The sequence below is a fragment of the Hemiscyllium ocellatum genome, chromosome 1 (genome assembly GCF_020745735.1).
Source record: "Hemiscyllium ocellatum isolate sHemOce1 chromosome 1, sHemOce1.pat.X.cur, whole genome shotgun sequence".
NCBI lineage: Eukaryota > Metazoa > Chordata > Chondrichthyes > Orectolobiformes > Hemiscylliidae > Hemiscyllium > Hemiscyllium ocellatum.
In genome coordinates this window covers 815710-838923 of record NC_083401.1, presented here as the reverse complement: position 1 = coordinate 838923, position 23214 = coordinate 815710, and the positions used below count along the sequence as shown (strand labels likewise).

Below are 23214 nucleotides of genomic sequence, written 5' to 3'. Positions count from 1 at the left end.
TACGACCCTGTGGCTTCTGCACTTTTCCAAAATCTGTTTCCCAATCTGTTCCTCCACATCTCTGCTGCTATTGGGGGGCCTATAGTAAACAGGAGATATGATTAGTAAGTTTGCACATGAAACCAAAATTGATGGTGTCGTAGACAGTGATGAAGGTTAGAACATAGAACATAGAAATGTGCAGATCAGAACAGGCCCTTTGGCCCATGATGTGCCATGGTTTAACCCTAATGTAAAATATAGTAACTTAACCTACACAACCCTCAACTCACTGCTACCTCAGATTACAATGGGATATGGATCAGATGGGCAAATGGGTCAAGGAATGACAGATCATTGAGTCATAGAGTCCTTTGGCCCAAACTGGTCAATTCTGACCAAAATGAGTGTCCACACTAATCCCATTACCCTGCACCTGGCCCATATCCTTCTAATCCTTTCCTATCCATGTACTGAGATGTTGTTAATGTATCCCTGACAACTACTTCCACTAACAGCTCATTCCAAATGTGTACCACCCTCTTTGTCAAATAGTTGCCCCTATGAAAATGAGGGATAGAAATGGAAAGATTAGGGAACCATGGATGACAGGTGAAATTTTGAGACTTGCTAAGAGGGAAAAAGAAGCATACATAAGGTCTAGGCGACTGAAAACAGACGAAGCTTTGGAAGAATATCAGGAAAGTAGGCGAAAGTGAGGACTGCAGTTGCTAGAAACCAGAGTTTAGATCAGAGAGGCGCTGGAAAAGCACAGCAGGTCAGGCAGCATCCGAGGAGCAGGAAAATCAACGTTTTGGGCAAAAGTTCTTCATCAGGAAAGTAGGACCAATCTGAAACGAGGAATTAAGAGGGCTAAAAGGGGTCATGAAATATCTTAAGCAAGCAGGTTTAAGGAAAATCCCAAAACCTTTTATTCGTATATAAGGAGCAAGAGAAAGAGTTAGCCCACTCAAGGACAAAGGAGGGAAGTTATGTGTAGTGTCAGAGAAAATGGATGAGATTCTTTATGAGTACTTTGCGTTGGTATTCACCGAGCAGAGGGACATAGCTGATGTTGAAGTTAGGGACGGATTTTTGTTTACTCTAAGTCAAGTTGGCATAAGGAGGGAGGAAGTGTTGGATATTCTAGAAGTCCCCAGGTCCAGATGGGATCTATCCCAGGCTACTGAGGGAAGCCAGAGAGGAAATAGCTGCCGCCTTAACAGATATCTTTGCAGCATCCTTGAACGCGGGCAAGGTTCCAGAGGATTAGAAAATTGCTAATGTTGTCTACTGGTTTAAGAAGGGTAGCAGGGATAATCCAGGTAATTTTATACTGGCGAGCCTGACATCAATGGGAGAGACGTTGCTGGAGAAGATACCGAGATATAGGATCTATTTACATTTGGAAGAAAACAGGCTCATCTGCCTTAGGCAACATGGTTTTGTGCAGGGAAGGTCATGTCTTACCAACTGAATAGAATTCTTTGAGGCAGCCATTTTATATGTCAAGTGGCCAACTGATGGCTCAACTGCCATCTTGTGTATCCGTGTGCTTAGTGTTACCTTGCCCCGTGCCATCTCCCACTTCAGGTCCTTCCAAGGGATCGTGTTGGAGGTGATGGTGGCAAACTACACCCACGATGGTGAAAAGGCTGGAATAATAATTTAAATTCCCCTCGGTCAGCTGTTGTGGCACGCCAGTGACACTGGGGTCTGACTGCTGCTGTAAACAGTGTGTTAATAATCTCAGGGTCTTTGCTTTATATCCCTTGTTCACAGACAAGGTAATATGAGGAGTACCGATCCTGGTTGATGCCATAGGTGGACCGGAATGTCCACTAAGAGGGCTGATGCCTCCTTACTTTCAATGTGCTTGATAATGGTAATAGTGACAGTGGATCCCAGGAAAGGAGCAAAGGTGGCTGCTAGCTCAGTGGAATCATAGCAAAGGGTTACATGGGGGAGGAGTCCAATCCTCTGGCCCCAACTTGACAGCCCACAATTGGGGAAGGCCGGCGGGGGGGGGTGGTCGCAATAGATCCAAAATTGTCTCTGAGTTATGTTGTTTTTAATGGTAATGCCCTTGTCAAGGCAAAGATTCTTGACTTGGAGGGAATGCAACAAATCTCTTCCTGCCAGATTCATCCCTAAATCTGGGGTTTGGGCAAATTGGATCATATAGTTGAGCAGTTAGTGGTCCTGTCACAGGATATGGTTTCTCCTTCCCAGTTAGGTTCATAAAAGTGGGTGAGAGCCTAAACCTGTATTGGTGCAACAGGTTTCAAGCATTGAAGCTGTGGCTCCAGTATCAATAATAAAAGGGATTTTGTTGCCCTCAACAGTCAAGCAGGTTATTTGTTCATCCTCGGGGTCCTTAGTCAATATGAGGTAAATCAGAAGGGCGGATAGTCAGGCCGAGAAAGGGTTACTGACGGAGAAAGGTTATCTCCTGTTAAGGGGTCAAACTTGCTGCTGTACCTGTGGACATTCTCGCTGCCAATGATCCCTGGCACCAGTTAAAATAGCCCTGTTCTGATCTGTGTGTTGCCAGACAGGGTGGTCACTACAGGGAGGGGAGCAACTGTTGGGCTGTGGAAAGGGGGTGAAGGAGCATAAGGTGGCCGATAAAGAGGAGCACTGGGGCCATCCAGATTAGTAGTAGACCCATGGCTACATCCATTGACCAGTTATAGTTATACCCACTGGTTGTTGCAAGGTCCTTTGAAGAGCCCCCCAATTGCCTGGATTTGGTCCCCAAAGACCACCCAATCATTATGTCCTCCCGACTGAGTTTTCCATCGAGATCTCTCATTCAGGATCAATGCCATACAGCACAAAGTGAAACAATCCTAAGGTGTGGCCTTATACATTTGGATAGCACCTATAATGCAACCAATAAGATCCTCCGGGTTTGTTTTTTGGTTTGGCGTGTGGGACATAATTAAGCACATCTCTTAGGGTTTCCAAGGAGTGTACACTTGCATAGTGGCTTCGCCTGCCACTCCAGGGCTCGGGATAGTGACTATCTGAGTAGGGAACTGTCTGTGTTTAAGGGAATCCTTCCCCTTTCTTTGGTGGGAAGGACTAGGGTCAGCGGTCCTTTTAAAATCTGTCTGGGCCATCCATTGTCTTTGGGGTCATAATCGTGAGGCTCGTTGTGTTCAGTACTACTGTCTGTGTTAGTGTTAAAGGATAGATTGTTCTGTCCCCATGTCTCTCAAAAGGGCTAGTCCCTGACTCTCTCTGGGTATTTGATCAGGTTCTGAAAGCGACTGGATTGGTCAACATTTCCCGGGGGCTGAGGATCAGGTTGTGGAGGGGCAGGTAATAGCAGAGGGTAGGCTGGGGTAATAGTTGCTGGTTCTTGGACTGAGGCTGAGGTGGTGGGGTGCTAGCAGGGGTATTAGGATCTTGGGGTTGATATGGCAGGGTACTAGGACTGAATTTGCCAATCCTCCTTCTGGTCATCTTTGTCAATATTTTGGAACAACATCAGCACACCGGACATGTCAGGTGGTACCTCCATTTTATTCCCACTTGAAAGTTCAGCTTGGCATTTCAACTCCAATTCCTTATTTTGTCTTTATCAATTTTGCCTGTTTTCCTTTTACTCATATCATAATCCTCACACTGACTCTTTAGCACCTGCTAAGACTTAGGATTTCCCTCATTATCACGCACTCTAATCCCTCTTTGACATGCAATACTCTCCCTATTCAAACTGTAATATTTAATAGTTAAAAATTTAAAGTTTTCCTTTAAAAAAGCGGTAGCAGACCCGGAAGGCGCGCTAGGTTACCTGGGTAAGGTTTTTTTTCTCTCTCCCCTTATTTAAACGCGTAGGCGAGTCACCCGAGGCACTACACGAGTAGAGCCTCCCACCCTTCCACCTCCTCTAACCTAATAATAAGACCAATTGTGACTAGCGGGTAAGTGCTGCATTTTCCTTGTTTGTTTCTTTAGATTTAGTTGGTTTTTGTTTTTTTTAAGGAAAGCTTACTTTTAGAGGGATGGCAGTGCAGAGAGGGCAATGTTCCTCTTGCAACATGTATGAGGTGAGGGAAGCCATCAGCGTCCCTGCTGAGTACACTTGCAAGAAGTGCACCCATCTCCAGCTCCTCCAAACCCGTGTTAGGGAACTGGAGCTGGAGTTGGATGAACTGCGGATCATTCGGGAGGCAGCGGAGGTCATAGATCGGAGCTATAGGCAAGTAGTTACTCCGAAAGTTCAAGATAGATGGGTGACAGTGAGGGGGAGTGGGAGGAGGAAGCCAGTGCAGGGACCCCCTGCGGTCATTCCCCTCAAGAACAAGTATACCGTTTTGGATACTTGTGGGGGGGATGACTTACCAGGGGCAAGCAACGAGGTTCAGGCCTCTGGCACGGAGCCTGGCCCCGTTGCTCAGAAGGGTAGGGTGGAGAAAGGTAGAGCAATTGTTCTTGGGGACTCGATAGTGAGGGGTACAGACAGACGGTTTTGTCGGGGCGACAGGGACTCACGTTTGGTATGTTGCCTCCCAGGTGCAAGGGTACGTGATGTCTCTGATCGTGATTTCCGGGTCCTTAAGGGGGAGGGGGAGCAGCCCCAGATCGTGGTCCACGTTGGCACCAACGATATAGGTAGGAAGAAGGGTGAGGATGTAAGGCAGGCTTTCAGGGAGCTAGGTTGGAAGCTCAGAGTTAGAACAAACAGAGTTGTAGTCTCTGGTTTGTTACCCGTGCCACGTGATAGAGAGTCGAGGAACAGGGAGAGAGAGCAGTTAAATGCGTGGCTACAGGGATGGTGCAGGAGGGAGGGATTCCGGTTTCTGGATAACTGGGGTCCTTTCTGGGGAAGGTGGGACCTCTATAAAAAGGATGGTCTACACTTGAACCTGAGGGGCACCAGTATCCTTGGGGAGAGGTTTGCTAGTGCTCTTTGGGAGGGTTTAAACTAACTCCGCGGGGGCATGGGAACCAGGACTGTAGCTTTAGGGTACAGGACCTTGAGTGTAGGGAGGTTATGAATAATGCAGCGATCTCTAAGGAGGGTGCCTGTAACCAGAAAGGTGGATTGAAGTGTGTATACTTCAATGCCAGAAGTATAAGGAATAAGGTAGGTGAACTTGCAGCGTGGGTTGGTACCTGGGACTTCGATGTTGTGGCCATTACAGAGACGTGGGTAGAACAGGGACAAGAATGGCTGTTGCACGTTCCAGGGTTCAAATGTTTTAGTAGGATCAGACATGGGGGTAAAAAAGGGGGAGGCGTGGCATTACTTGTCAAAGACAGTATCACAGCAGTGGAATGGACGATGGAAGAGGACTTGCCATCTGAGGTAGTTTGGGCTGAGGTTAGAAATAGGAAAGGTGAGGTCACCCTGTTAGGTGTTTTCTACAGGCCTCCTAATAGTCCTAGAGAAGTAGAGGATAATATTGCGAGGATGATTCAGGAAAAGAGTGAAGGTAGCAGGGTGGTTGTTATGGGGGACTTTAACTTCCCAGATATTGACTGGGAGAGCTATAGCTCGAGTTCATTAGATGGGTCGGTGTTTGTACAATGTGTGCAGGAGGGTTTCCTGACACAATATGTCGACAGGCCAACAAGAGGGGAGGCTATATTGGATTTGGTTCTAGGTAATGAACCAGGCCAGGTGTTAGACTTGGAGGTAGGTGAGCACTTCGGGGACAGTGACCACAACTCGGTGACTTTTACTTTAGTGATGGAGAGGGATAATCGTGTGCCGCAGGGCAAGAGCTATAGCTGGGGGCAGGGAAATTATGATGCAGTGAGGCATGACTTAGGATGTGTGGATTGGAAAAACAGGCTTCAAGAGAAGAACACTAATGAGATGTGGGGAGTGTTCAAGGAGCAGCTACTGCGTGTCCTCGATAGGTATGTACCAGTCAGGCATGGTGTAAAGGGCCTTGTGAGGCAGCCGTGGTTTAGTAAGGAATTGGAGTCCCTTGTGAAAGGGAAGAAGGCGGCATATGTAAAGATGAGGCGTGAAGGTTCAGTAGGGGCGATTGAGAGTTATAAGGTAGCCAGGAAGGAGCTAAAGAGGGAGCTAAGAGAAGCGAGAAGGGGACATGAAAAGTCTTTAGCTGGTAGGATTAGGGAAAACCCAAAGGCTTTCTATAGGTATGTCAAGAATAAAAGGATGACTAGGGTAGGTATCGGTCCAGTCAAGGATAGTAGTGGGAAGTTGTGTGTGGAGGCGGAGGAGATTGGAGAGACATTAAATCAGTACTTTTCATCAGTATTCACTCAGGAACAGGACACTGTTGCTGATGTGAATATGGAATCACAAACAATTAGAATGGATGCCCTGGAAATATGCAGGGAAGAGGTTTTGGGAATATTGGAAAGGATGAATATAGATAAGTCTCCTGGGCCTGATGGCATTTACCCCAGGATCCTATGGGAAGCTAGGGAGGAGATAGCAGAGCCATTGGCCTGGATTTTTATGTCGTCGTTGTCAACAGGAATAGTACCAGAGGACTGGAGGATGGCGAATGTGGTCCCATTGTTCAAGAAGGGGAGTAGGGATAGCCCTAGCAACTATAGGCCAGTGAGTCTGACTTCAGTGGTGGGCAAAGTCTTAGAGAGAATGGTAAGGGATAAGATTTATGAACATCTGGGTAGGAATAACGTGATCAGGGATAGCCAGCATGGTTTTGTGAAGGGCAGGTCGTGCCTCACAAACCTTATTGAGTTCTTTGAGAAGGTGACCAAGGAAGTGGATGAGGGTAAAGCAGTAGATGTTGTGTATATGGATTTTAGTAAGGCGTTCGATAAGGTTCCCCATGGTAGGCTAATGCCAAAACTTCGGAGGTATGGCATTGAGGATACATTAGAGGTTTGGATTAGGAATTGGCTGGCTGGAAGGAGACAGAAGGTAGTAGTTGATGGATTATGTTCATCTTGGAGCGCAGTTACTAGCGGTGTACCACAAGGATCTGTTTTGGGACCATTGCTTTTTGTTATCTTTATAAATGATCTAGAGGAAGGACTTGAAAGCTGGGTAAGCAAGTTTGCGGATGACACAAAAGTCGGTGGAGTTGTGGATAGTGAGGAAGGAAGTGGTAGGTTACAGCGGGATATAGATAAGTTGCAGAGCTGGGCGGAAATGTGGCAAATGGAATTCAATGTAGCTAAGTGCGAAGTCGTTCACTTTGGTAGGAATAACAAGATGATGGATTACTGGGCTAATGGTAGGCTACTTGGTAGTGTGGATGAGCAGAGGGATCTTGGTGTCCATGTACACAGATCTCTGAAAGTTGCCACCCAGGTAAATAGTGCTGTGAGGAAGGCATATGGTGTACTGGGCTTTATTGGCAGAGGAATTGAGTTCCGGAGTCCTGAGGTCATGTTGCAGTTGTATAAGACTCTGGTGCGGCCTCATCTGGAGTATTGTGTGCAGTTTTGGTCGCCATACTATAGGAAGGATGTGGAAGCTTTAGAACGAGTGCAGAGGAGGTTTACCAGGATGTTGCCTGGAATGGTAGGAAAATCTTATGAGGAAAGGCTGAGGCACTTGGGGCTGTTCTCATTGGAGAAGAGAAGGTTTAGGGGAGATCTGATAGAAGTGTATAAGATGATTAGGGGTTTAGATAGGGTAGATACTAAGAACCTTTTACCGCTAATGGAGTCAGGTGTTACTAGGGGACATAGCTTTAAATTAAGGGGTGGTAGGTATAGGACAGATGTTAGGGGTAGATTCTTCACACAGCGGGTTGTGAGTTCATGGAATGCCCTGCCCGTATCAGTGGTGAACTCTCCTTCTTTATGGTCATTTAAGCGGGCATTGGATAGGCATTTGGAAGTTATTGGGCTAGTATAGGTTAGGTAGGATTCGGTCGGCGCAACATCGAGGGCCGAAGGGCCTGTACTGCGCTGTATCCTTCTATGTTCTATGTTCTATGTTCTATGAGAATGCAAATGTAAGTTATCTCTGAATAAAGGAGATGGCCATATAACTGGCTCTGAATGGCAAGGGATGGGAATGTAAATTCCTTACATTCTACCTGTAGAACAGAGAATCCCACCCTAGCCTTGGGACATCCAATTTTCTGCAGGTCAGCAGAACAAATTAACTCTTTAATATCTCATTGCTTCTTACTCTTCTAAAGTAACTCATATGTGAATTGAAAATGTAATTTGTTTCGCTAAAAAAAACACACAAACTAAGCTACTTATGTGGTTAGTAAGAATACTTGTTCTCACACTCCCATTTCTGTTTCTGCTTTCTGAATACTTTCAGTTAAGGTCTGTTTGCCAATTCTGAAGAAATTTGAAATATTTTGTGACTGGGTTTAAAACATTCTAATATAGCTTTATTGAGGCTATTAGCAATTATATTTTTGCTTCACAAAAGTTTGACTATATTGGCATTATTGTTGAAAGCAGCTGAAGAATATTAGTGATGTAAATTCAAAGATTTGTCACCAACAAAGGTTGTGACACAAGTCAAATTAAACATCAAGTCCATGTGATGTTCTGAATAAATGAATGTGTGTTTAATTTTGTTACGCCAGTGGCTGTCTGGAGACTGGACTGGAATCCCTGCTGAAGGCTGCTGGCAGTAATCTTCTAATCCTGAAGGTATCCCATTGTCCAAACATCCTGACTGACCGTTCTCTCTGGTTGGCAAGCTGTTACTGCCGTGCACTACAAGCAGTAACTTACAGGTTAGTAAAATGGTAGTCTATTTGTTGCAACCTTTTTGAGTTGCAGTGAGAGAAACAATTGCAATGCCGTTCATAACCAGAGTCATGTGATGCTGAAAATATTCAACATGTTTGGTAAAGCATTCAGAGAGAGAAGCACAGTTAACTTTTCACACCATTGACCTATCATCAGAATTGAATTGAGTTGAATTTATTGTCACTGATCATAGCAGAGTTGTACTTGGTTTTGAGCGAGTGTGGGGGCAGGAAAGGCATTGTGAGGGGAGGGGAAGAACAAAGGGAGAGATCTGTGATAGGCTAGAAAACAGGAAAAGTTAAAAAAAGCAGGGGGCATGAAGATAAATCTTCAAGAAAATTGATCTTTTCTGTATTTTTGGGTTTAAATTCTGTTTCCTTCAAAAATAAACAAACTTGCCGGACTCATAAAAGGACCATGGCTGACCACATAACCACATTTCCCTCGGCCTGTGAACCATCTGTGTTGTATAGATATTCCATCCAAAGCTGGTGCAATGTCTTGAGCTCAGTTGTCTGCTTCCAGCCAGTCTGGACAACGAAAGACATCAAGATGCATTCACTAAAGTCAATATAAAAAAAGATTCAAAGTTTGTGCGAAGATTTGTAGCTCGGGTGCTTGTTGTCGTCGTTCTGTTCGCCGAGCTGGAGGGCCCAGGACTTGCATGTCCTTGGTGGAGTGGGAGGGGAAGTTGAAGTGTTCAGGTGCAGAACAGTTTCAGCGTTATCCGGGGTTAGATGTTAATGACGATGAGAGTGAGTGGGGAAGATATTGCAGGAAATGGTGGGTATCGTTGCAGAGATAGAGTGAGTGTGAGGTATCAACGAGAAGATGGTGGCACCTTCACTGGCAGAGTGGAGAAGGTCATTGATCTTCTTCTTATGTTCTGTGCATTTCTTCAGATGGTAGAGACTGCACTGGCCTTTATGGTAACCTGGTCCAGGTTGGTGTGGTTCCAGCAGAATGATGGCCTCTGTTGGCCTGGGGGTAAAAGACATCCTGTCTCTGCATCATCCATCCCCATCAGCAGCAAATCCATGTCCATACCCACAAAGAGAGGCACCGATTTTCCATTGTTTGCCATGTCCAGGGCAAAAGTAAGGAACCACACAGGGCAGCTCTGCACTGACAACTCTTGTCTGGGGGCACAATATCATAAAGTCCTATAGCACAGAGATAGGCCCTTTGGCCCGAAGTGGTGAGTTTTTTTGGAAGGTGTGAGAGGTGCAACAAAGGTAGGTTATAAATCAGGTTTTGTAAAATAAGGAGACAGATGTCCCCAAGCATCATGATGTAAAAAAAACCTTAACAAAATTGACACTTAGTGAAACAAATTAAGATTCAATCCTGGATCTATCGAGGCAGGTTTCATTCTGGGATCTGACATGCAGTGTTACCATGGGATGAGATCAGATGACTGGCTAGAATGTAATGCAGCCAGCAGAGATAGATGCTAATCGAGAGCATCAGCTGAAGATTGTGATGAATTGCACTGTACAGTACCACACAGCAGGTCAACATTTACCTCAACTGTGGTATCGTTTGTGTTAGGCTATTATTTTTGTTTCAATTTTTACTGGTATTTTTGGTGGTCCCAACCCCGTTTTTCCCATAGGCCCCGTTATTTCTATAACACATGTCACATGGAAATGTAACTACGATATTACAGGAGAAATACTTGTATCCTCTTCAGTCACAGGTGAGATCCCAGGGGACTGAAGAACAGTCAGTGTTGTTCATTTTTTAAAGAAGGGCAACAGGAATAAGCCGGGAAATCACAAGGCAGTGACCCTTACGTCAGGGGTAGGGAAATTATTGGAGATGATTTAAGAGGGACAGTATTTGCTACATTTGGAAATGCATGGATTTATTAGGAATAGGTAGCATGACTTTATGTGGGAAAGATCATGATTGAGTTTTCTGAGGAAGTGATGATTGAGGACAGGGTGGTAGGTTTTGTAGAAATGGATTTTAGCGAGAACCCCCATGTCAGGCTGATACAAAAGGTGAAGTCACATAGGATGCATGTTGAACTTGGAAGATGGTACAGAACTGGATTAATCACAGAAAGCAGAGTAGAGCATTGAAAGGGTGATTTCCAGATTGGAGGTGTGACCAGAGATGTTCCACAGGGATCATTGCTGAGGCCTCTGTTTGTAATGTGTATAGATGATTTGGAGGAGAAGAGAAGTGGCCTGATTGGTACTTTTGTGGATGATACAAGGATTGTGGGATATATGGATAGTGGGAACTGCCAGAGGATACAGCAAGATATAGGTTGGATAAGGACTTGTGTGGAGAAATGACGTATGGAGTTTAGACCGGGCAAATGTGAAGTGATGCAATTTTGGAAGATCTAATGCAAGAAGACAATGAATGCCAGAACCCTTAGAAGCATTAACATGCAGAGGGATCTCGGTGTCCAGGTCCACAGTTGCCTGAAAATGGATAAGATGGTCATGGTACGCTTGCTTTCATCAATTGTGGGATGGAGTATAAAAATTGGCAAGTCATGTTGCAGCTGTATAGTATTTTAATTTGGCCACATTTGGAAGATTAGGTGATTAAGATCATGAGAGGTGTGAAAAGGGTGAATGCACTCAATCTTATTCCCAGGGTTAGAGAATCAAGGACTAGAGGGCATCAGTTTAAGGTTGGAGGGGAAAGAATAAAAAGGAACCTGAGGGCAACTTATTTACACACAAGGTGATACGGAATGAGCTGCCAGTGGAAGTAGTTGAGGTGGGTACATTAACAACATTTAAAAGGCATTTCGACAAATACATGGATAAGAAAGGATTAGAAGGATATGGAGAAAGTGAGGACTGCAGATGCTGGAGATCAGAGCTGAAAATGTGTTGCTGGAAAAGCGCAGCAGGTCAGGCAGCATCTAAGGAACAGGAAATTCGACGTTTTGGGCATGAGCCCTTCTTCAGGAATGAGGAAGGTGTGCCAAGCAGGCTAAGATAAAAGGTAGGGAGGAGGGACTTGGGGGAGGGGCGTTGGAAATGCGATAGGTGGAAGGAGGTCAAGGTGAGGGTGATAGGCTGGAGTAGGGGTGGGGGCGGAGAGGTCAGGAAGAAGATTGCAGGTTAGGAAGGCGGTGCTGAGTTCGAGGGTTGGGACTGAGACAAGGTGGGGGGAGGGGAAATGAGGAAACTGGAGAAATCTGAGTTCATCCCTTGTGGTTGGAGGGTTCCCAGGCGGAAGATGAGGCGCTCCTCCTCCAGCCGTCATGTTGCTATGGAGGAGTCCAAGGACCTGCATGTCCTTGGTGGAGTGAGAGGGAGAGTTAAAGTGTTGAGCCACGGGGTGGTTGGGTTGGTTGGTTCAGGTGTCCCAGAGGTGTTCCCTGAAGCATTCCGCAAGTAGGCGGCCCGTCTCCCCAATATAGAGGAGGCCACATCGGGTGCAGCAGATGCAGTAAATGATGTGTGTGGAGGTACAGGTGAATTTGTGGCGGATATGGAAGGATCCCTTGGGGCCTTGGAGGGAAGTGAGGGGGAGGTGAGGGTGCAAGTTTTGCATTTCCTGCGGTTGCAGGGGAAGGTGCCGGGAGTGGAGGTTGGGTTGGTGGGTGGTGTGGACCTGATGAGGGAGTCATGGAGGGATGGTCTTTGCGGAATGCTGATAGGGGAGGGGAGGGAAATATATCTCTGGTGGTGGGGTCCGTTTGGAGGTGGCGGAAATGACGACAGATGATATGTATATGGAGGTTGGTGGGTGGTAGGTGAGGACCAGTGGGGTTCTGTCCTGGTGGAGGGGCGGCGCTCATGGACGGAGGAGTGGGAAGTGGAGGAGGTGCGATGGAGGGCATTGTTGAGGGCAGGTAAGAGGCCAGCACGGGCTGTCCAGGTGATATAGTAAATGTCCGTGTTGATTCGGTCGCCCGAGATAGAAATGGACACCCCGTGCTGGCCTCTTACCCGCCGTTGATCTCTTCATAGCAACTGCCGTCGCTACGTTAACCACCTCAACCTCTCCACTCCTCTTACCCACTCCAACCTCTCACCCTCGGAGCATGCAGCCCTCCACTCTCTCCGCTCCAACCCCAACCTCACTATCAAACCGGCAAAAAAGGGAGGCGTGGTAGTAGTTTGGCGCACCGACCTTTATACCGCTGAGGCTAAACGCCAGCTCGCGGACACCTCCTCCTATTGCCCCCTTGACCATAACCCCACCTCCCACCACCAAACCATCATCTCCCAGACCATCTATAACCTCATCACCTCAGGGGATCTCCCATCCCACAAAACTGCACCGCCCGTTTCTACCTCCTGCCCAAAATCCACAAACCTGACTGCCGCGGCCGACCCATTGTCTCAGCCTGCTCCTGCCCCACCAAACTCATTTCTGCATACCTTGACAGGGTCCTGTCCTCCTTAGTGCAAGAACTCCACCTCCTCCATGGTTTTCGCTTCCCCAGTCCCCAATGCCTTATCTTCACCATGGACATCCAGTCCCTGTACACCTCCATCCCCCATCACGAAGGACTCAAAGCCCTCCGTTCCTTCCTTTCCCGCCGTACCGACCAGTACTCTTCCACTGACACCCTCCTTCAACTGACTGAACTGGTCCTCACTCTGAACAGCTTCTCCTTCCAATCCTCCCACTTCCTCCAAACCAAAGGAGTAGCCATGGGCACTTGCATGGGCCCCAGCTATCCCTGCCTCTTCGTAGGATATGTGGAACAGTCCATCTTCCACAGCTACACTGGCACCACCCCCCACCTTTTCTTCCGCTACATCGAGGACTGTATCGGCGCTGCCTCGTGCTCCCACGAGGAGGTTGAACAGTTCATCCACTTTACCAACACCTTCTACCCCGACCTCAAATTCACCTGGACTGTCTCAGACTCCTCCCTCCCCTTCCTAGACCTTTCCATTTCTATCTCGGGCGACCGACTCAACACAGACATTTACTATAATCTGACCGACTCCCACAGCTACCTAGATTACACCTCCTCCCACCCTGCCCCCTGTAAAAACGCCATCCCATATTCCCAATTCCTTCGCCTCCGCCGCATCTGCTCCCAGGAGGATCAGTTCCAGTTACCGTACATCCCAGATGGCCTCCTTCTTCAAGGACCGCAGATTCCCCCCAGATGTGATCGACGATGCTCTCCACCGCATCTCCTCCACTTCCCGCTCGTCCGCCCTTGAGCCCCACCCCTCCAATCGCCACCAGGACAGAACCCCACTGGTCTCTGTGTTTAAAAAAAACTTGCCCCTCACATCTCCTTTCAACTTTCCCCATTCACCTTAAAAGCATGGCCCACAGTTTTAGATATTTCAACTCTGGGAGAAAGGATTCTGACTGTCAATCCTACCTATGCATCTCATAATTTTATAGACGTCTATCAAGTATCCCATTAGTACCCCACTAGTAACTGAACTCCAGAATGAACATTTCCCATCAACCACCACCCTCTGTCTTCTTTCAGCTAGCCAATTACTGATCCAAATCACTAAATCATCCTCAATTCCTTGCCTCCGTACTTTGTGCAATAGCCGACCATGGAGAACCTTAATTTATGCCTTACTGGAATTCTGGGTTTATAATTTTTAATTTTTATAAATGACTTGGATGAGGAAGTGGAAGGGTGGGTTCGTAAGTTTGCCAATGTCTCAAAGACTGATGGAGTTGTGGATAGTGTGTAGGTCTGTTGTAGGTTGCAATGGGACATTGACAGGATGTAGAAATGGGCTGATAAGTGGCAGATAGAGTTCAACCTGGAAAAGTATGAAGTGATTCACTTTGGAAGGTCAAATTTGAATGCTGGAAACAGGGCTATAGGCAGGATTCTTGGCAGTGTGGAGGAACAGAGGGATATTGGGGTCCATGTCCATAGATCCCTCAAAGATGCCATGCAAGTTAATAGGGTTGTTAAGAATGTATATGGCTTTCATTAGCAGGAGTTTGAGTTTAAGAGCTACGAGATTATGTTTTAGCTCTGTAGAGCCCTGGTTAGACCACACTTGGAATATTGTGTTCGGTTCTGGTTGTCTTATTATAGGAAGGATGTGGAAGCGTAAGAGAGAGTGCAGAGGAGATTTCCCAGGATGCTGCCAGGACTGGAGGGTGTGTCTTATGAAGAAAGGTTGAGGGAGCTATGGCTTTTCTCATTGGAGTGAAGAAGGACCAGAGAAGACTTGATAGAGGTGTACAGCCTTAAATAGAGTGGATAGCCAGAGACTTTTTCCCAGGGTGGAAATGGCTATCATGAGGAGGCGTAATTTTAAGGTGATTGGAGGAAGTTTTAAGGGAGATGTCAGAAGTAGGTTCTTTACACAGAGAGTGGTGGATGTTTGGAATGCACTGCCAGCAGTGGTAGTAGAGTCAGAGACATTAGGACATTTAAGTGACTCTTGGATAGGTAAATGGAAGATAATAAAATGAAGGGTATGTCGATTAGTTTGATTTCAACGTAGGATAAAAGGCTGGCACAACATCGAGGGCCGAAGGGCCTGTACTGAGCTGTGCTGTTCTATGTTCTGCGTTCCGTGTTCTATCCACAATTCCACCAAACTTTGTATCATCTGCAGACTTACTAACCCAGCCATCTACGTTTTCATTCAAGTCATTGATATATGTCATGAACAGCAGAGATCCCTGTGGAACACCACTAGTCACAGATCTCCAACCTGCAAAACACCCTTTCACCATTCCCCTCTGCCGCCTTTGGACAAGTCAATTCTGAATCCATGCAGCCAAGTCACTATAAATCCCATGCATCTTAATCTTCTGGATGATCCTATCATAAGGGACCTTGTTGATAGCCTTACTGAAATCCATGTAGACAACATTCACTGCTCTGCCCTCATCGATCACCTTCATCACCTCCTCAAAAAATTCAATCAAGTTAGTAAGACATGACCTGCCCCACACAAAGCCGTGCCGACTCTCCCTAAATTTGGGTGTGCTTTTCCAGGTACACACAAATCCTATACCGAAGAATTGTCTCCAGTAGCTTCCCAACTACTGATGTGAGACTCACCAGTCAATAGTTTCCTGGATTGTCCCTATTTCCCTTCTTGAACAGAGGAACATTACCTACTTACAAGTCCTCTGGGACCTCTTCAGTGGCTAGCAAGGATACAAAACTCTTGGTGAAGGCCCCAGCAATCTCCTCTCTTGCCTTTCCTAATAACTCCATTTGCCACCTCTCAGCCCAGCTCTATAGCTTATCTGTGTCCCCCTGTAAGTGCAACATCCTCCAGCACTATCCACAACACCACCGACCTTAGTGCCATCAGCAAATTTACGAACCCAATCACCTTCCTGCTTGCTGGTGCATCTTGCAACCTTGAAACCTCCTTTCTGACCTCACTACTCTCAGCCTCCTGGACACTGGAAATATAATTTAGGTTCCAAAACCTCCGCTGAATTAGTTGAAACCCTCCCGCAGAGCATGAGCAAATTTTGCTCCCAGGATATTGGTATCCCTCTGGTTCAGGTGTAAACGGGACTAGACAAGGTAGCCACAGGAAGAAAGAGAGGAGACCAGAATCAGAGGTTACAGTCTAGGATTACAGGGAAAGCTATTTAGGACAGAGCTGGGGAGAAATTTCTTCATCCAGAGATTGTGAATCTGTAGAATTTGCTACCAATTAGATAGTTGGATAGAGCACATGGAGCTAAAAGTATTAAAGGATATGGGGGAAGAGTGAGAACACTACCTGGAACTGAATGATCAACCATGACCATAATGAATGGTGGAGCAGGCTCAAAGGACTGAATGATATATTCCTGCTCCTATTTTACAAAAGGATTCATACCCTTGTTCCCACAGGAGTTATCAATTTTAAGACCTTTTAGCTTTTCTAGCACTTTCTGTTTTGTAATGGCAACCAATCTCAACTCAGCCCCCTGACTCCCTTTAATTGTTGGGATATTACTCATGTCTTCCACTGTGAAAACTGACGCAAAGTACTTGTTAAGTTCTCCTGCTATTTCCTTATCTCCCATCACGAGGCTTCCAGCATCAGTTTGAAGTGGCCCAATGTCTACTTTTGCCTGTCGTTTGTTTCTTATGTGTTGAAAGAAACTTTTACTATAATTTCTAATATTACTGGCTAGCCTACCTTCATATTTGATCCTCTCCTTCCTTATTTCTCTCTTTGTTATCCTCTGTTTGTTTTTGTAGCCTTCCCAATATTCTGATTTCCCACTGTTCTTACCCACTTTATAGGATCTCTCTTTTTCTTTAATACATTTCCTGACTTCCTTTGTCAGCCATGGCTGTCTAATCCCTCCCCGGATAATCTTTCTTTTCTTGGGGATGAACCTCTGTACAGTGTCCTCAATTATACCCACAAACTCCTGCCATTTTTGCTCGACTGTCTTCCCCGCTAGGCTCTGCTTCCAGTCTATTTTTGTCAGTTCCTCTCTCATGCCCTCATAATTACCTTTATTTAACTGTAACACCATTACATCCGATTTTGCCTTCTCTCTTTCAAACAGCAGACTGAACTCTACCATATTATGATCGCTACTTCCTAAGGGTTCCCTTACTTTAAGATTTTTTTTTCTGGAGGCCACTGCCTCCAGACAGCCTGTAGTAATATGGACAAAAGCAGATAACAAAATCTGAATTAATCAATCTGGGTCATCTGAAGGTAAATGATTGTTGATTGTTGTAAGAACTCATCTGGTTCTACTAATGGCCTTTCGAGAAGGAAACCTGTCTATTAGTCTGGTATGGCTAAAATGTGGCTTTAGACAGTCAGCAATATGTCCTCTGAAATGGTTTAACAAGCCAATCAGACCTACACACATACAAGTTAGAAACAGAGGTAGATAATTCAGCCCCTCAGGTCTCCTCTAACATGCAGTAAGATCATGACTGACCTGATTGTAACTGCAAATCCATGTATCCCTGATAACCTTTTAACCACTTGCTTAACAAGAGAACTGAAGAACATCGGGACCTTGATGTACAAGTCCATATATTCCTCCTGAAGAAACCAGCATGGGTAAAGAAAGCAAACGAGATGCTAGCCAGGTGTAGAATATAGGAGCAAGAAAATGTTGTAACAACATTATAAAACATTGGTTAGGCCAAAGACATGTGCAGTTCTGGTTGCCACACTACTGGGAGGATGGAACCATAGAATCATAAAACTTTACAGTAAAGAAGGAGCGAATTCAACTCATCATGCTGTACCAGCTCCTGAAGGAGCTACACAGCTAATCCCTATCTCCATAGCAGTCTAACTTCATCACTTTCAAATATATATCCATTTATATTAAATTAGATGATTAGATTCCCTGCAGTATGGAAACAGGCCCTTCGGCCGAACAAGTCCACACCCTCCAAATAGTAATCTACCCAGACCCATTTCCCTCTGCCTAATGCACCTCACACTACGGGCAATTTAGCATGGTCAATTCATCCTAACCTGCACACCTTTGGACCGTGGGAGGAAACCGGAGCACCCGGAGGAAACCCACACAGACACGGGGAGAATGTGCAAACTCCACACAGTCACTCGAGGCTGGAATCGAACCTGGGTCCCTGATGCTGTGCTCACCACTGAGCCATTGGGCTCTCAGGGCTAAGGTAAACATCACTGCATCAGGATAAAGTTCCAGCTGATCCGACTAGAGCCAAGCCCCTCATCAGACCGTGTTCCCTCTTGTTCCAAACCCTCCTTCCCAAGGACCTGAGGTGGAGATTCAGGAGTTAGGAATCCCCTGGATCATACCAGGTTTGTCACTATCCCATGCAGAATCCTCCTGGTTTCACACAAACTCCCTCCCTCTCCATTGTACAATCCAGGATTTGGGATGAATCCCATACTGAGCGCCTCCAATGGAAGAGCTGAAGACGATCAGTAGCCAATCCTGAGAGGCCTTGGAAGCAAAGCCACAAAAATCAGAAAAGCAGCAGCCAGCCCTATGCTGAAAGATCTCCTCAGTTCCTGTGGCACACTTCCTGTGCAACTGCTTCTCAAAACATTTACAAATATTGTGGTGACAACATTATTTAAGGCAAGTAGATATTGAGTTGGTTCAGAGAGATCAAATGTATTTGACAGAGAGAGGGAGGAGGCAGAGGGGGGAGAGAGAAGGAGGAGGCGGGGGAGAGAGAGAGGCGGCAGAAAGAGAGGGAAGGAGGCAGAGAGAGAGGGAGAGCGAGGTGGAGAGAGAGTAAAGGAGAAGGCAGAGAGAGAGGGAAGGAGGAGGCAGAGAGAGAGAGCACGAGAGAGGAAAGAAAGTGAGAGAGAGGACGCAGAGAGGGAATAAGAGGGAGGATTGAGTTTTGAGAAGATTTGTAGCTCAGGTTGAGGTTCTGGATGTAGGTTTGCTCACTGAGCTGGAAGGTTCATTTCCAGACGTTTCATCACATATTAGGTAACATCTTCAGTGGGCCTCAGACGAAGCACTGCTGATAAGTCCTGCTTTCTATTTATATGTTTGTGTTTCTTTGGGTTGGTGATGTCATTTCCAATGGTGGTGTCATTTCCTGCAGTGATGTCACTTCCTGTTCTTTTCCTCAGGGGGTGGTAGATGGGGTCTAACTCGATGTGTTTGCTGATAGAGTTCCGGTTGGAATGCCATGCTTCTAGGAATTCTCGTGCGTGTCTCTGTTTGGCATGTCCTAGGATGAATGTGTTATCCCAGTCAAAGTGGTGTCCTTCCTCATCCGTATGTGAGGATACTAGTGAGACAGGGTCATGTGGTTTTGTGGTAACATAAATATTGAACTGGAGTCAAGTTAGGTAAAGGGGCAGTACAACGAGATCTAGGTGTACTTGTACACCAGTCAATGAAGGTAAGCATGCAGGTACAGCAGGTAGTGAAGAAGGCTAATATCATGCTGGCCTTCATAACAAGAGGGATTGAATATAGGAGCAAAGAGGTTCTTTTGCAGCTGTACAGGACCCTGGTGAGACCACACCTGGGGTACTGTGTGCAGTTCTGGTCTCCAAATTTGAGGAAAGACATTCTGGCTATTGAGGGAGTGCAGCGTAGGTTCACGAGGTCAATTCCTGGAATGGCGGGACTATCTTACGCTGAAAGACTGGAGCGACTGGGCTTGTATACCCTTGAGTTTAGAAGACTGAGAGGGGATCTGATTGAGACATATAAGATTATGAAAGGATTGGACACTCTGGAGGCAGGAAACATGTTCCCGCTGATGGGTGAGTGCCGAACCAGAGGACACAGTTTAAAAATACGGGGTAGACCATTTAGGACAGAGATGAGGAGAAACCTCTTCACCCAGAGAGTGGTGGCTGTGTGGAATGCTCTGCCCCAGAGGCCAGTGGAGGCCAGTCTCTGGATTCATTTAAGAAAGAGTTGGATAGAGCTCTCAAGGATAGTGGAATCAAGGGTTATGGGGATAAGGCAGTAACAGGATACTGATTAGGGATGATCAGTCATGATCATAATGAATGGCGATGCTGGCTTGAAGGGCAGAATGGCCTACTCCTGCACCAATTGTCTGTTGTAACACCAACACCAAGCTCAAAGTCGTCTTTTCAATTACATAGATGATTGAATATTACAGCACAACATAGGGCTTTGGCCCTCAGTGTTGCCCCTGATAATTATAGACCAGTGAACCTTACATCGATTGTGGGTAAAATGTTGGAAAAGGTTATAAGAGATAAGATTTATAATCATTTAGAAATGAAACATTGATTTGGGATAGTTAACATGGTTTTGTGAAGGGTGCATTATGCCTCCCAATCCTGACTGAGTTCATTAAGATTGTGACAAAACATGTGGAGGAGGGTAAAGCAGTTGACGTGGTGCACAGGGGAACCTCGATTACCGGAATGTGATGGGTGGGCAGTATTTTGTTCGGATAATTGATTATTTGGTTAATCGATTAAATGCCTTTCCTCTGGGGCTGGGAGTTTTTAAAGTCTGCTCACCGTTCAGGAGACTGCAGCAGCACAAAGCATGCGAGGACCCGCCTCCCACCCACCCAACCAAATCCCTTCCAACAGCGCACACCACCCCCCAGCACAAAGCACATGAGCCCCTGCCTCTAGAACGCGTCCAAGGCAGACCCAGCCCCCTCCCAACACCGCCCCCTCCCAACACCGCCCCTCCCATCACCGCCCCCACCCATCACCGCCCCCTCCCATCACCGCCCCCTCCCAACACCGCCCCCTCCCATCACCGCCCCCTCCCAACACCGCCCCCTCCCATCACCGCCCCCCTCCCATCACCGCCCCCTCCCAACACCGCCCCCTCCCAACACCGCCCCCTCCCATCACCGCCCCCTCCCATCACCGCCTCCTCCCATCACCGCCCCCTCCCATCACCGCCTCCTCCCATCACCGCCCCCTCCCATCACCGCCCCCTCCCATCACCGCCTCCTCCCATCACCGCCCCCTCCCCATCACCGCCTCCTCCCATCACCGCCCCCTCCCATCACCGCCCCCTCCCAACACCGCCCCCTCCCATCACCGCCCCCTCCCAACACCGCCTACTCCCAACACCGCCCCCTCCCAACACCGCCTCCTCCCAACACCGCCTCCTCCCAACACCGCCCCCTCACATCACCGCCCCCTCACATCACCGCCCCCTCCCATCACCGCCTCCTCCCAACACCGCCCCCTCCCAACACCGCCCCCTCCCAACACCGCCTCCTCCCAACACCGCCTCCTCCCAACACCGCCCCCTCCCAACACCGACTCCTCCCAACACCGCCCCCTCCCAACACCGCCCCCTCCCAACACCGCCCCCCTCCCAACACCGCCTCCTCCTTACACTGCCCCCTCCCATCACCGCCCCCCCCAACACCGCCTCCTCCCAACACCGCCCCCTCCCAAAACCGCCCCCTCCCAACACCGCCCCCTCCCAACACCGACCCCTCCCAGCACCGCCTCCTCCCAGCACCGCCTCCTCCCAACACCGTCCCCTCCCAACACCGTCCCCTCCCAACACCGTCCCCTCCCAACACCGCCTCCTCCCATCACCGCCCCCTCCCAACACCGCCTCCTCCAATCACCGCCACCTCCCAACACCGCCTCCTCCCATCACCGCCCCCTCCCAACACCGCCTCCTCCCATCACCGCCCCCTCCCAACACCGCCCCCTCCCATCACCGCCCCCTCCCAACACCGCCCCCTCCCAACACCGCCCCCTCCCATCACCGCCCCCTCCCAACACCGCACCCTCCCAACACCGCCACCTCCCAACACCGCCCCCTCCCATCACCGCCCCCTCCCAACACCGCCCCCTCCCAACACCGCCCCCTCCCATCACCGCCCCCTCCCAACACCGCCCCCTCCCAACACCGCCCCCTCCCAACACCGCCCCCTCCCAACACCGCCCCCTCCCATCACCGCCCCCTCCCAACACCGCCTCCTCCCAACACCGCCCCCTCCCATCACCGCCCCCTCCCAACACCGCCCCCTCCCATCACCGCCCCCTCCCAACACCGCCCCCTCCCATCACCGCCCCCACCCAACACCGCCCCCTCCCAACACCGCCCCCTGCCAACACCGCCTCCTCCCAACACCGCCTCCTCCCAACACCGCCCCCTCCCAACACCGCCCCCTCCCATCACCGCCCCCTCCCAACACCGCCCCCTCCCAACACCGCCCCCTCCCAACACCGCCCCGTCCCAACACCGCCCGCTCCCAACACCGCCCCCTCCCAACACCGTCCCCTCCCAACACCGCCCCCTCCCAACACCGCCCCCTCCCAACACCGCCCCCTCCCAACACCGCCCCCTCCCAACACCGCCCCCTCCCAACACCGCCCCCTCCCAACACCGCCCCCTCCCAACACCGCCCCCTCCCAACACCGCCCCTCCCAACACCGCCCCCTCCCAACACCGCCCCCTCCCACCACCGCCCCCTCCCATCACCGCCCCCTCCCAACACCGCCCCCTCCCAACACCGCCACCTCCCAACACCGCCCACTCCCAACACCGCCCCCTCCCAACACCGCCCCCTCCCATCACCGCCCCCTCCCAACACCGCCCCCTCCCATCACCGCCCCCTCCCATCACCGCCCCCTCCCATCACCGCCTCCTCCCAACACCGCCTCCTCCCATCACCGCCTCCTCCCAACACCGCCCCCTCCCAACACCGTCCCCTCCCAACACCGCCCCCACCCATCACCGCCCCCTCCCAACACCGCCTCCTCCTAACACCGCCCCCTCCCAACACCGCCTCCTCCCAACACCGCCCCCTCCCAACACCGCCTCCTCCCAACACCGCCCCCTCCCAACACCGCCCCCTCCCAACACCGCTCCCTCCCAACACCGCCCCCTCCCATCACCGCCCCACACAACACCGCCTCCTCCCAACACCGCCCCCTCCCATCACCGCCCCCTCCCAACACCGCCCCCTCCCAACACCGCCCCCTCCCAACACCGCCCCCTCCCAACACCGCCCCCTCCCATCACCGCCCCCTCCCAACACCGCCCCCCTCCCATCACCGCCCCCTCCCATCACCGCCCCCTCCCAACACCGCCCCCTCCCATCACCGCCCCCTCCCATCACCGCCCCCTCACAACACCGCCCCCTCCCAACACCGCCGCCTCCCAACACCGCCCCCTCCCAACACCGCCCCCTCC

General features: G+C 49.1%; 1 protein-coding gene across 1 annotated transcript in view; it reads left to right on the top strand.

The window, feature by feature from the left end:
* fbxo41 (F-box protein 41) overlaps positions 1–23214 on the top strand; it is a 320938-nt gene that overhangs the window by 111604 nt on the left and 186120 nt on the right. The window contains exon 9 of the mRNA XM_060827707.1: positions 8499–8651. Coding sequence (XP_060683690.1) covers positions 8499–8651 — 153 coding nt within the window. The remainder of the gene's footprint in view (positions 1–8498; positions 8652–23214) is intronic.